At 32.1% G+C, this 14200-nt stretch overlaps 2 protein-coding genes across 2 annotated transcripts in view; one reads left to right on the top strand and one right to left on the bottom strand.

The window, feature by feature from the left end:
• Nucleotides 1-1591: 1591 nt before the first annotated feature.
• Nucleotides 1592-3601, top strand: Phum_PHUM607270 (es2 protein, putative; the record flags this gene model as incomplete). Its single annotated transcript, XM_002432926.1, has 6 exons — nucleotides 1592-1883; nucleotides 2010-2102; nucleotides 2172-2465; nucleotides 2611-2859; nucleotides 2944-3166; nucleotides 3262-3601. The coding sequence occupies 6 exons, from the start codon at nucleotides 1592-1594 to the stop codon at nucleotides 3599-3601; spliced, it is 1491 nt and encodes a 496-aa protein (XP_002432971.1).
• Nucleotides 3602-4318: 717 nt separating this feature from the next.
• Phum_PHUM607260 (uncharacterized protein) overlaps nucleotides 4319-14200 on the bottom strand; it is a gene marked incomplete at both ends in the record, with an annotated part of 12077 nt that continues 2195 nt past the window's right edge. The window contains 25 exons of the mRNA XM_002432925.1: nucleotides 4319-4489; nucleotides 4597-4811; nucleotides 4889-5113; nucleotides 5210-5405; nucleotides 5476-5638; nucleotides 5750-5946; nucleotides 6031-6221; nucleotides 6308-6439; nucleotides 6527-6701; nucleotides 6789-6994; nucleotides 7087-7274; nucleotides 7362-7617; nucleotides 7687-7812; nucleotides 7912-8145; nucleotides 8224-8340; nucleotides 8439-8630; nucleotides 8728-8949; nucleotides 9054-9241; nucleotides 9326-9449; nucleotides 9528-9740; nucleotides 9834-9969; nucleotides 10055-10211; nucleotides 10304-10481; nucleotides 12055-12215; nucleotides 12985-13154. Of these exons, the coding sequence (XP_002432970.1) occupies nucleotides 4319-4489; nucleotides 4597-4811; nucleotides 4889-5113; nucleotides 5210-5405; nucleotides 5476-5638; nucleotides 5750-5946; nucleotides 6031-6221; nucleotides 6308-6439; nucleotides 6527-6701; nucleotides 6789-6994; nucleotides 7087-7274; nucleotides 7362-7617; nucleotides 7687-7812; nucleotides 7912-8145; nucleotides 8224-8340; nucleotides 8439-8630; nucleotides 8728-8949; nucleotides 9054-9241; nucleotides 9326-9449; nucleotides 9528-9740; nucleotides 9834-9969; nucleotides 10055-10211; nucleotides 10304-10481; nucleotides 12055-12215; nucleotides 12985-13154 (4533 nt within the window). The remainder of the gene's footprint in view (nucleotides 4490-4596; nucleotides 4812-4888; nucleotides 5114-5209; nucleotides 5406-5475; nucleotides 5639-5749; nucleotides 5947-6030; nucleotides 6222-6307; nucleotides 6440-6526; nucleotides 6702-6788; nucleotides 6995-7086; nucleotides 7275-7361; nucleotides 7618-7686; nucleotides 7813-7911; nucleotides 8146-8223; nucleotides 8341-8438; nucleotides 8631-8727; nucleotides 8950-9053; nucleotides 9242-9325; nucleotides 9450-9527; nucleotides 9741-9833; nucleotides 9970-10054; nucleotides 10212-10303; nucleotides 10482-12054; nucleotides 12216-12984; nucleotides 13155-14200) is intronic.

Genomic DNA, 14200 nt, shown 5'->3' with positions numbered 1-14200 from the left:
ACATGGTTATAATTAATACCCTTGATATCTTTATCATCCACAGTTTTTAAATATATATATATATATATAAATAAAAATAATAATAATATCATTGTATATATGTATTATTAAATATGGCTACCGAGATGAGAATTTTTTTTTTTTTAATAAATTAAATTAAATTAAATTAAATTGATGTAATTTTTTTTTAATTTTATTATTTTTATTTTTTATATTTGTAAATTTTTTTAATTTAATTCATAGAATTCAATAAAATAATAATAATAATAATAATAATAATAATAGAATTATTTAATTTAATTATTATTATTGTTATTTTGTAACCGTGAATAATAATAGTCGTCTTACATTTTTTTTATTTGTAAAACTTTGTGTAATTTTTTTTTTTTTTTAATTTTATAATAATAATAATAATAAGTTATAAGTTTAGTAGTTTTTTTTTAAATTTAATGTGATGGATTGATTGATTGATTAGAATTTTTTAAAATAATGTGTCACTTATGTTATTATCGATAATAAGTGCAATAAATATGTGGTAAAAATGGCGGAAAATTTATTTTTAAAAATAACGGTTTTTTTTTTCTCTCTCACGTGTAAGTGTGTGTGTGCGTGTGCGTGTGCGTGTGTATTTACTTATATTGTTTTTTTGTGCGTGAAAAAAGATTTTTAAAAATTTGCTCAATCGAATATTTATCTCGGTAGCCAAAAAAAAAAAAAAAAAAAAACATAAAATAATGATGATGATGATGAGTATGAGTATGGAAAGTATTCTCGAATCGGAAATCTTTTAAAATTCAATAAAATTATTATTATTATTATTATTATTTTTTCTCATGTCAATAACATATTTTTTAATGATGATGATGATGATGATGATGTTGTTGTTATTGTCGTTTTGTAACGAATATGATGAATTCACGTTTTGGGGAATGTCGTCGTTTTGTACAATAAAATAAAAAACATTTTCATGATTTTTATTATTTTTTTGTATTAAATTTAATGCCGTAATTTTTTTTTTTGTGATAATTTTTTTTTTTTTTTAATGATTATAATAAGCTCTACTGTATTTATTTTTAATGAATGTATTTGAGTTTTTTTTTTTTAAATTTAATTTTGTTTTTTTATAAATTTTTAATTTAATTCCTAATTCTTTAAAAAAAAAAAAAGTTTAAGTTATAAGATGAGTTAATAAACAATAGTTTATCTATTGAAAATAAGTATTTATTAAGAAAAATTTGAAAAAAAAAAAATTTATTTTGAATAACGGATAAAAATTTTAATTTAAAATGTGTTTTTAATAGTTTAAATTAATTTTTTTTTAGAGAGATTCGCAACACGTGAAACATTTTTATAACGAAAATTGTTTCAAAATATTTTTAAGAACTTTTATAGCGTTACTTTTTTTTTCCTGTTTCATTGTGAAAAAATGTGATGAAATCAAAATGGCCGCAACTGTGATCGACGCGACTGCACGTGTATTGCGTCGATCATTATTTTAATTTTTTTTAATATTTCTTTTGACTTTTTTTTTGATAAATAAGTGTAAAAGTGTTTCGTTTTAATAGTTAAATAGTTATATTTGTTTTTTAATATGAAGGATTCTAAAATTCCCGGAGAAAAAGCTCTGGGAGTGATGAAGGTGAATACAGAATTAGGCTTGTTCAAAGTTCCTAAAACTCCATTGAAAAAAAAACAGAAAGTTTTGGAAGAAGAAACGTATTTAGAAGAAATGGGTAAAATAATTCAACGTGATTTTTTTCCCGATTTAATGAAATTGAAAGCACAAAATGAATATTTGGATGCTCAATCGCAAAACGATTCCGAGAAAATGATGCAAATTTATTACAAGTACAGTTCTGGTAAAAGGCCTCCTACGGAAAGAGGTAAGCATTTTTATTCATTGTATTATTAAATTAAAATTTTTTTTTATAGTACTTAGTTTTCGAACCGATTATATTAGCTTAAACGTTAAATTTAATAAAAAAAAAAAAAAAAAAAATTATTTTCAGTTCCCAGTCCAGCCACATTTGAAACTCCTGTTCAACCAAAATTAAATAACGATTGCGTAGAAGAGGCAAATTTAGAAAACGATCTTGAAAAAGGTGCTTCTTGCAGTAAATCGAAAAGTGCAAAATCTAATAATGGCCCAGCAGAAAATGATGATGGCGAAGGTGGTCAAAATAGTAGTTCGAGTAATTCGAGTAAAAAGTTATCGTTAGATCAGTATCTGGCCTCACACACTAGCGAAGATAATGAAAGTTTTAAAGAAATGCACAAAGAATCCATTGTCAAACATAAATTAAAGTATAGTTGGTTATATCAAAATGAAGGCGAACTCAATAAAAGCATTGAAGATAGTTTAAAAGTTCCCTCGATAGAAGACCAAGCATCTGGCAAAGAAAAACCTTTAAGTCTTACTTCGTGGACTTACAAAAATCAAAATTACTGCATGTATGTTCCTGAAGGTAAGATTTTGTATTTTTTTACAATTTTTATTATTTGATATTTAATTTAATACATTTTATTTAATGTTATCATAAAAATATGGTAGCCGATTGTAAAAAATAATCGATAAAAATTATTTTAACCGTACTTATTTATTTTCGACAGGTGTTGATTTGACAGTCGAGGAAAAAAATGAAATGATGAGGAAAAAACACGAAATTGTTCATGAGAACACAAGATTAACAAAAAATCCTTTTGACGAGCAACAGAATAAAGATGTGATTCACGAACTCGCCATGAATCAAGCAAGAACTCAAGAAGGAAAAATTGGAGTCGATGGAAAAATTGTGACATGCGTTGAAACTCCCAAAGTAAATGGGTTTTCTTTTGTCAGAACGCCATCTCCGATGCCAGGTTAGTAAATTAATAAAAAAAGTTTTTTCACATTGAGAATGAAAAATTTCGATTGTTAATTAATTCTTATTGCAAAATTTTTAGGAGTTAACGAATCTCCAATCATAACATGGGGAGAAATTGAAGGAACTCCTTTTCGTCTGGATGGGAGTGACACTCCTTACAGTTCTTCGTCTGGACCTACATTTAGAATACCTGAAATACCCAAAAGAGAAAAACTGGCAATGGCATTGGCAGACAAAGCAAGCGAATCATACAGGGATAAAAAAAGGAAAGCAATCGAAGCAGCAAGATCTCAATTATCAGGGTGAATATTTAAAAAAAAAAAAATAATTTTTTATGACGTCACGGCACGTTTTAAATTTTCACAACTAAAATAATTTTGGTTTTTTTTTTTTTTAGGCAAACTCCCAAACGACAGGGTTCCTGCATAAATCGCATTAATGAAATGTCTCCTGCCGCACAAAGACTCGCATCTGCTTCGCTGGGTCAAAGGTTGAATGCGGATAGCGCTCTGAGAAATTCATATTCTCCGAGTCCGAAATCGTCGAGGTCGTCACCGTATTTCAACTTGACACCGAAAACTCCGAGAACACCAAAGACTCCCGTCACTCCCATGGCTAGTCCAAATGCGAAATTAAAACATCTCGTACGGAGAGCGACGCCCGTGAGCGTGACAGACGATTTGCTCAAATTGCCAAGAATTGGAAACAGCAGGCCAAAAGCCTCGGATTTTTTCTAACGCGCATACACAATATGATTGAGTAATGATCAAACACACGAGGATTAGTTATTAAGGTATGTTATTATTATTATTTTTTTTTTTTCTATTGACTGAGACATCACCCGTAATAAATTTTGCACGTGCATACAAAACTTGGAAAGTTAAAAAACCTGTAGGATGTTTAAAATAAGGGATGGGGAGTAGTGGAGTAGGGAAAACGATTAAAAGGACGAAAAGGGAAATTCATAATAATAATAATAATAATAAGTTTCGAAACATTTTTTTTTTTTTTTTAACATAATTATTATTATTATTTTTTTAAATTTTTTTATACATTTATTAAGTATTATGTTGCTTATTATTATTATTATTATTATTTAATTGTAAGAATATTGTTTCGACTCACTTTAATAATACATGACAAACTATATTTATGTATACATATATATATATATATATATATTTATTTAGTATAGGTTTAAAATATCACATTTTTTAAAAAGACGATTCGAATATTATTTTAAAAATTTTAAAAAGAGATCTTTTTACGATTCGGTCGGGGGGCGGGGGCGGGGGTGAGGAAAGAAATGAAAACTTTTATTTATAGTTTTAATTAGTAATAATTAATTATTATTAATATTATCATTCTAATTTTTATGTATTATAGAAATGAGACACACTAATAGAAATTAATTAATTATTTTACAGGAATACGGGATTTCGTCTGGTTTCTCTCTAATCCGACAGACCGGGATCTTCTTCCAGTGGAGTTGCCGGATCGCTTTGACGTGAATTTTGTTTTGACAATTGAAGTCTCCTCCTCGGTGGACTCCTTTTATTCCAAAGAGCTTCCAATTGATCGAAATGTTGGGATTGTGCGAGAGCTGCTTGTTCCGGACCTAATTGCTAATATCAAGAATTTTTTTTTTGGAAATGGAGATCGTCATTAAGGAAAGGTAAGTACAAATTTTCAACAAAAAGACATTTATTTTCAAATTTGATTTTTTATTTACTTGTGATCCCTGATTTGGAATTTTCGATATTTCTTCCATGCTCGCGGACACGCTGAATCTTCTCTTAAGACGCTCGTCGACGGCTGCCATCATTATGTTGGACGTCAAGTGACCGTATTTCTTCTGCCAGGTGTACGTGTCCAGGGAAACTTCTTTCTTCAAGAGTCTACGCATCGGCCTTTTCATCAAACCCGCACTTGGACGAAGATCCGGCGCTGGAGAAACGGGAGGAAAAAATTGGGATTTTTACAAAGTGTTGGGATTTCCGAAAACTTCATCTTCATCATCGTACCTGAAATTTCTTTCGCGGGTGCTACATAAGTGGGAAGTTTTACATAAGTGGCGGGAGTGTTGTGTAAGCAAACGATCGGTAGTGAAGTGCTTTCGAGGAGGTGAACGGCTATTCTAGAAGCATCCGAAGCCATGCATAATCCCAAGATCGGAACGTGTAACGTCAGACTGGACAACTGTCGGCCCTTTTGGACATCCCACACGATGATGCACTTGTCTTCTGAACCTGATGAACGCGACCAAAGGATTAGTATTCGAAGATGTTACATCGTACTCGAGGATTTACGAGGATTACGAGGAGATACACCGCGACGGAGTTAACCTGAGATGGCGAGAGTTCCATCGGCGCTCAGTTGGACGCACGTAATGAATCCCAGATGACCGGTCAGGGTGAAGAGGTCCGCTCCTGTTATTATGTCCCACACGATGAGGTTGGAATCTTTGCTCCCGGATATCACCTGAGACTTGTTCATGGAGACTGCGACGCACGTCACGTGATCCGTGTGCCCCATCAGTACCTGCAAAAGACAACCAACGAGGGTTTACGGTTTGGCTGTTTGTCTGCTCTTTTCATTTATTTCGTCTTACCTGAGTGAGCTTTCCTCCGGCCAATTGCCAAACTTTCAATGATTGATCTTTTGATCCCGTTATGACCATCGTGCTATCCATAGTGATGACGAAACAGCTTATTTCATCCGAATGATTGACGACGTATTTTTCATCATCTCTGATCAGTGACCAAATCCTCAAACTGTTCCGGAATGAAAAAAAAAAATAACGTTAAAAAAAAGTTAAATAAAGTTTTTTCCCCTTTTTGGGGGGGAATCAATCAATCAATCAATTAATTAATTATTTGACTTACCTGTTTTCATTTTGTGCGCAAACCGCATATTTCATATTACTCGAAACTTGTAGACTTTTCCCCGCAGTACCCGTGATTGTTTGAAGATGAGTTGCATCGTCTGCTAACCATATGAAAACGGTACCTCCTCTGTCGCACGATATCACTCTTCTCGAATCCAACATGACGGAGACAATGGTCACAGTCGTTTGATGTCCCTGTGCAAAATAATCATTTTATTATTATTATTATTATTATTTTCACTCCTCCCCCCCTTTTCGGCTCCGAGCTTAAGTACTTACCCTAAATACGGACACTACCAATCCCAAAGTCAATCCCCAGACTCTGGCAGTATGATCTTCTGATCCGGATACGGCGAACAGTCCGTTTGCAGCCAAAGCAACGCTCGTGACCGACGATAAATGTCCTTCCATCGTGTATTGCAATTCGTGTGAATTCATCTGCCAGATATTGACCAAAGAATCCGTGCCACCTGCGTAGAGAAAACATTGACCGATTATCTTTCGTGTGCGTGTGCGTGTGCGTGTGTGCATAAAAAAATAATTTTGTTTAAATTACCCGTGGCTGCTATCGTTCCATCTCTCGATATGCAAAGACACGTTATGTGTCCCGTGTGATTTTTAGCCGCTGAAGGTTTTTTATTAGGGATTTCTTCCTGTCGGAAACTCCAGAACGTGACTTTTGTACCCCCTGATGAGAAGAAAAAGAATCATAGATGAAAACAATTTTTTTTTTTTTAAATAAATAAAAAAATTTTATAAATTTAAAATATCTTACCGGCAGTTATTAAAAAATCATCCTTATCCGTGACTTTAACTCCCGTCACGCATTGCGTGTGTGAATTAATCGTACGGGTTATGAGTCCAGAATGTAAATCAAAAATATAAACTCTACCATCTGCTCCTCCTACGACTGCTCTTCGATTGTCATATGCCAAACTTATGCACTGTACCTGAAAAACAACAATCACAATGTAATTTCGTAAACGCGAAAGTGTGCGTGCGTGGGGGGGAGGGGGGGTAACATCATAGTCATTTACTTTTGTTTTAAGCCCTCTCAGAGTGTGGAGCTCGGTTCCAGTGGCCAAAGTTCTCAGGTACAATTGATTGTCTTCGCAACAGGCCAATATGAACACGCTGTCTTCTGTTAGAGACATTAAAAGCACTGGTGAAACAAGTTGCATTGTGTTGAGAAGTGTCACTTTATTTTCCAAAGACCACAAACATATGGTTCCATCGACAGAACCTACAAAAAAAAAAAAAAACGAGATGAAATATCGATCGATTCGACTCATCGACTTATCGATTTATTAAAAAAAAAAAATTTTTTTTTTTTACCAGAGACTAAAACATCCGTGGTCGATGTGATTTTAACCGACGTGACTGGTCCCCTGTGATGATCGATTTTAAATATGACGTCACCGGTCGTCAAAGAAGTTACGATGATTCTACTGTCCTCTCCACCGCTTACTATGACGGTATTGTTTAATGCCACGCACAAACTCAATACCGGCGCTATGTGTTCTCTAATTTATAAATTTTTTTTTTTTTTTTATTAATATGCGATGAGAAAATAATCAATAAAATATTATTATTATTATTATTATGCTTACACAATTTTCAATTTTATGGAAAATGTTTTCAGATCCCAAACTATGATGGAAGTGTCTTCGGACCCGGTTACCAAATATGGTAATTGTTTGGTAACGCAAAGACATCCGACGGGACCACTGTGACCTTTGAACGTGTGAACGAGAGCATTTGTCATTATGTGCCAAAGTTGAGGATCTCCCGATTGCGGAACGATGACCAAATGTTGACTCGATGGAGTCGGTTCCATCAAACGAACGCCTCCGGGTACGTGAAGACCTGGAAAAGAAAACTTTTTTTAAAAACCTTAAATTATAAATTGTTGGGGGCGGGGGGTCCTTCAATTACTTTTGATTTGGAGAGGTAGAGGAGGTTGGAGCCAAGCGTTTAATGGTACCAAAAGAGGTTCCGCGTAACCGTCACACCAAGCCATGGCGCTCGTTATCATTTGACTCACGATGTCACCGCTATCCTCTGGAAAAAAAAAAAAAAAAATATTAAGTCATGGATAAGAGTTACAATAATTCCAGTCAATACGAGAAAAATGGAGGAAAAAAAAAAAAGAGGGAAAACCTGAAACGGGTCGCAGCCAACAAATGAATTGCGTCGGAAGTTGAAGTGCATCTTTGGTAAGGACTTGACTAGATTTTCGTACTGTGTAATAAACGAGTTCGAGATCTCGATCGAGAAGAAATGATCTGACGTGTTCGAGAAGTGATCTGAGGTAAGACACGGATATGGTTTGCACGGCTGCCAACGCCATATCGAAATTACAAATGCACAATTGTTTCAATCCGACGTGGGATCCTGTAAAAAAATTTTTATTTAAATTTACAATACAATACTCAAATCCGCCGCCATTTTTTACGGTCCGCATGCACGTACCTGCATTTAACAAATGCAACCACGCTTCTTCCACGTGTCTTATATTATAAGTAACATCGACGGTTTGTAAAATTGATTGAAATGGAGTTTCCTTGCAATCGCTTTCTTTTACATTTTCTACAAAAAAAAAAAAAAAAAAAAAAAACACCATGATGATGATAATAATAATATTTAACATTTTGAAAAACACTACAGCAGCATAGCATAACGCGTACCTTCCGCATCGACGTTTGATTTTTCTTCGTTTTTGGTAAATTCTAGAAAAAATAAATTTGCAATTTCCGCGTGTGCAGCTTTGAGAACGTCCGGTGACGTCGCGTACCTTTTTCTAGCCATTTCTTTGATCAAACCGTGACGCCACGTTATTAAAATTTTACCGCTCATTTCCTTTTGTAAAATCAAATCGCCTGGAAAAAGACAAAAAGAGAAAATTTGCAAAAATTCACACGTTCTCAGTCCCCTCCCCTCCCTCCCCCCGGAAAAAAAAAAAATAAAAAAATTTACCCAAAACGCATTTGGCCGCAGCCAATGTTGAAAAATTTAAATGACCGTTTTCGAGTTTGACAAAATCCGTTATGTCGTTCGTCGGCATTAAAATTTCCAAAATTTCCGTTTCCGTTAGTCCAAATTCCGTACAACTTATTAAATTAAATAATTTTCCGGTCACGTGTTTACCAAATTCATTTTCGAATGTGGAAAATTTCTCATCGATTTTTTTCATTTGTTCTATTGATGAAAAAAAAAAAAAAGCCTTGTATTATTATCATCATCATCATACTTTTCGATAGGAAAATTTTCCTTTTTCCTTTTTTTTTTTTTTTTTTAAATACCTTCCAGTGAAAATTTTCCGGGTAATTCGATTAAACATTCGGGTACTTTGAATCTTTCTCTTTGAACGGGTGTTAATTTCAACACTTCGATCGGTTGGAATGTTGTCGCGATGATATGAACGTTGTAGGGTAACGAAATCGGAAGCCAAGACAGTGCAGCCACTATGTCGGAGTCTAACGGATTCAGTCTGTGCAACCGAAAAAAAAGAAAAAAAAATGAAAAACTGTTGGCACCACCACCACCGCCACCATCATTAAGGAAAATTCTTCACCTGTGCAAATCGTCAATTATAATAACAACAATTTTATCGTTGGATTCTTCTAATTTTCTCAAAAGAGTTTGAAACCAATTGTTTATGTAAAGCGGATCGAAAGATGCATCCTTTGGTAAAAAAGCTGGAAAACAAACCGGAAATGCGTCAAAATTTTTTGATGACGTATGAGAAAAACATAATAATAATATTATTAATCTACCTTCGTTTAAAACGTAACACAATTGATGAGCAATTATTCTAACGAGTTCTAAATTATAACTCGATCTCGGCGTTATGTTGGCAAACCTTAATATTTTCAAACAATTTTTTCCCAACCATTTTGAGCAATTCGAATAAATGTCGTTAATTAGAGAGCTTTTACCGGTTAAATGAGTCCCGTGTACGATTATCGGCAAATGACGACTCGTTTCACCTACAAATAATAATAATAATAATAATTATTTCCTTTTAAAAGAGGGAGTGGGGTGTAGGAAGGGGACCGGAAAAAGTTGAATTTTCCTCTCACCCGCAAGGTAACTCGACACCATTAAATTTCTAATCGTGTTTAAAGTTTCCGTATTTTCCCAAAACGAATTTTTCCTACCGATGACGTTGAGCTTTTCGTTAATTGAAAGATGAGCGACGACTTCGTTATAAACTTCCTGTAAAAAAAAGGAAAGCAGAAGAAAAATTAAAAGGAATGAAAATGAAAAGTTTTTACGATCGAGTATAAAGTGTGAAATATACCTGAACGTTTTTATTTCGAGCTTTCACTTCCGGATCCTGTTTGATATGTCTGCTTATTAATTCGTGAAGTCTCGATGATATCGTTTCGCTAAATTCGCTTATGTAATTTTCGTGATCTTCATCATCCGTGTCGATTCCACCTTTTTTCCAAGGTACGCTGGAGAAAAAACAATAATAATAATAATAATAATTTTTTATTTTTTTAAACCGGAAACGATTTCTCCCCCCCCGGGTTAGAAAAATTCTTACTTAAACGTGAACCTGTTTTCTTCCGGTATCGAATCCTGTACGTAATCCCTTAAATTTTTCATATTCCCTCCATCGTTATCGTCGTCGTGAAATATTTTCGTGACGTCATCATCCCTATTAAAATCATCCCAATTTCTCACCACCGATAAAACTTTGTTTTTACTTTCTTTACTTATCCCTGAAAAATATCAAATATTTTCATATTTTTTCCCGTGGGATTTTAGTCAAAAAAAAAAAAAAAATTAAATTTAAATAAATTCGCGCGCGCGCGTCATCTCTTAAAAAATTTTTTAACTTTCACTTCCGGAAAATTTTTTTTACATTTAGTTTACGTTTTCCTAAACAGATGTCACTCCGAGTCGCATTAAAAAAAATAAGAAAAATTTCCAGAGTTTCGAAAGATCTTTTACTATTATTATTATTATTATTTTAATATTAGTTTTAAGAAAAGTGGAATAAAGCAAACAAACAAAAACCGGCTTTGACGAAAGAACGAACAAACAAACAAACAAAATAAAATATAATAATGATAAAATTGTATTTATTATTTTACGAATAAAAGAAATAAATTATTTACCCAATGCGTAAGTCAACTGCTCTTCCAAAACAGATTTCCTCGAACTTTTCTTTACGTATTTATTAAATATTTTCCTCAAGAGTTTATGATTTTTTATCCATTCGTCATTTATTTCCCTGCGGAAAATTAAAAAAAATTTAAATAATCGTGATAATAATAATGATAAATATTTTGGAAAGGGGAAAAGAGGTCGGAAAATTTATCGGACAATTTAATTCAATGTGTGTGTGTGTCTAATTGGTAGAAAATTAACGGGAGAGACAAATTTATTTAATAAACTGTTAATTATCAAAATTTTGAATATTATTATTATTATTATTAAAAAGGATCCTTATTTCCTTCCCTCTCCTCTCCTCCCCTCCTCCCCTCCCCCTCATTTTCTCTCTCCTTATTTTTCTGGAAAATAAATAAATAAGAAAAAATTCATTTTTCATTTTTTTTTTTTTTTTATTTGACATACGACGGCTTTGTCGGTTTTCTTTTTTTTTTTTTTTTTTTATTTATTTATTTTGGATTTTTCCCTTCCATAATTTTCTTTTCATTTTTCTCCAGTAATAAAAGAATGAAAAGAAACAAACAAACAAACAAACAACTCAAACGTTTTCTAGTTTTTTTCCTTTTTTTTTTTCGCAAAATACGAATTTTTTCTTTTTTTTAAATGATTTTCTTTTACTTAAAAATTACAAAAAAAATTAAATTATTTAATAATCGTTATGATAAATAGAATAAGTAACAAGAACAGGACCGTATCTAGTACAAAAAAAAAATTTTTAATTTTTAAGTAAAATCAAAAAGGAAAAATTGAATTTGATTCGTTTTTTAAAAAGAAAAAATTAATAGAATCGAAATCTCCCTCTCTCTCTCTCCGTGGCTTTCCCAACTTTCTCTCTCTCTCTCCCGTGTCTTCCCAATTTTCTCTCTCTTTCTCATGTCTTCCCAATTTTCTCTCACTTTATCATGTTTTTCCCAACTTTCTCTCTCTTTATCATGTTTTTCCCAACTTTCTCTCTCTCTTTTGTGCCTTTCCCAAATTTTTCTCTCTCTCTCTCTCTCTCTCTCTCTGTCTTTCAAAAATTTCTGTCGTTACCTTGTCTTTCCAAACTTTTTCTCTCTCACTCTCTCATGTCTTTTGCAAATTTCTGTCTTTTTATTTCATCTTTCCAAATTTTCTCACTCTCGTATTTTTCCCAATTTTCTCTCTCTCTTTCCCTCTCTCGTATATTTCCCAACTTTCTCACTCTCTCTCTCTCTCTCTCTCTCTCATTTCTCCTCCAAATTTCTATCTCTTTATCTCGTCTTTTCCAACTTTCTCTTCTTACTCTCTCATATCTTTTCCTAAATTTCCTATGTTTATCTCATTTTTCCAAACTTTCTTTCTCTCTCTCTCACTCTCACTCTCTTTTGGCAAAACGGCTTAAACAAAAGCGATTTTCCCTAACAAACTAAAAAAAAAAAAAAAAAAAACGTTCGTTCGTTTTTCCTTTTTCTTTTTCCTTTTCCTTTTTCTTATAAATCCAACTCGACAGACACACATTTTCTTTTAAATAACTTTTCACAAAAACTGTCACACGCGACTTGACTACGATGAATTATCGGAATAAAATTTTGTTTCTTTTTCCTTTTGTGATGTAATAAGATTACTTTTAAACGTTTTATAATGTTTTTAATGTAATTTTTAACTTGAAAGCTTCCCCCTTCCCCTTCCCCCTCCCCTACCCTCGTTTCCATCATCATTATTATTAACAAAAAAACCTTTTTACGAAATTTTCTTCCCCCCTTTTTTTTATCTTACGCTTTTCCGAATTATTATTATTATTACGTACGTCAAACTTTTTTTAACTGGAGTCAACAAAACTGTATAAGTATCGAAAGACAGAAAGAGAGAGAAAGAGAGAGGAAGTGACGTAACGATAAAAAAAAAAAAAAAATTTCTTTTCCAGAAAATTCCATCATCTCCACCCAAATTAAATAAATAATTTTAATTAATTTAATGACGTATGAGTAAACGAGTAAGAATGTGTGTGCCTTTTTTTTTTTTTTTTTTTGGATAAAAATAAAAAATGGCCGCCCACCTATTATTATTATCATCATTAATGAAACTTACTGAGGTTGTTGAAGTACGTAATCATGACCATTTTCTTTTTTCTTATAAAATTCCCGAAGTAAATTTAATTCGTTTTCTTGTAATTGACACGTTTGAAGTAAATCGTCGTAATCTTTACATTTAATTTCTTCATCCAATGGTATTTCGCCATATTTATCACCGATCAAACACTGAAATCAATTCATTCATTCAAATTATTTTTAGTCACGTGATTTATTTTATTAAAAAAAAAAAAAAAAAAAGAAAAAACAAAAAAAATTTTCTTTTCTTTTCGTTTAATTTTCCACGTTATTATTATTTATTATTATTATTATTTATTATTATTATTATTTTCGTGATGGGTGGGTGAGTGAGCGGGGGGGGGGGAACGTTTTGTAATAAACATTCTAGAAAAGAAAAGAAATTTGTTTGTTTTTTTTTTTTTTTATCCCCCCAACAACAACAACAACCGCAACAATTAACGTCACACAACGTAAAACGTCACAAAAACAAAAAAATTTTCCGGGGAAAATTTATCAAAAAATTATTATTATTATTTTTTTCTTCGGGATATAAAAGTCGATCCGCGTCTACCACGTGATAATTCATAAATAATAATAATAATAATAATTTTTTTTGCAATATATTATTATTATTATTAGGTATCGCTCAGTTTACGATCCGTAAATTTTTTTTTTTTTTTGTCTTGTTTTTACGACGCAATGAAAATTTTAATAATGATAATAATAATAATAATAATAATAATAATAATAATAATAATAATAATAATAATAATAATAATAATAATAATATTTTTGAAATAATAAATTTTTCCGGATAATTTCCGTTTTCAGTTCCTTTTTTTCTCTCCTCCTCCGTCTCCCACCAACTTCTTCTCTCTCCTCGCGAAATTTAATTAATTTTATGTTATTTAAGGCGACACATCCCTCCCCCTCCTACTCCTTCTCCGTCCCCCATCACCCGTTTTTTTTTTTTTTTTTTTTAAATAAACACGTTCGAACATGAAATTTAAATTAATTAATATGTTTTTTTTTTTTAAAATTCTTTCCATCTTTTTTTTTTTTTTTTTTTTTTTTTCTTTCTTCTGGAAAATTTTATGAAATTTTGTAATTCCGACTCACGGAATTTTTCCCCTCGCCCCGGCCCGCTTCGACCCTTTTTCTACTCCCCCCCTTCCGGTTTTTCGTTAATTTTTTTTTTTTTTTTTACGTGACGT

Source organism: Pediculus humanus, genomic scaffold (assembly GCF_000006295.1).
Source record: "Pediculus humanus corporis 1103172108318 genomic scaffold, whole genome shotgun sequence".
Classification (NCBI taxonomy): domain Eukaryota; kingdom Metazoa; phylum Arthropoda; class Insecta; order Psocodea; family Pediculidae; genus Pediculus; species Pediculus humanus.
Note: the sequence above shows the minus strand (reverse complement) of the source record. Positions and strands in the feature narration are given on the sequence as shown.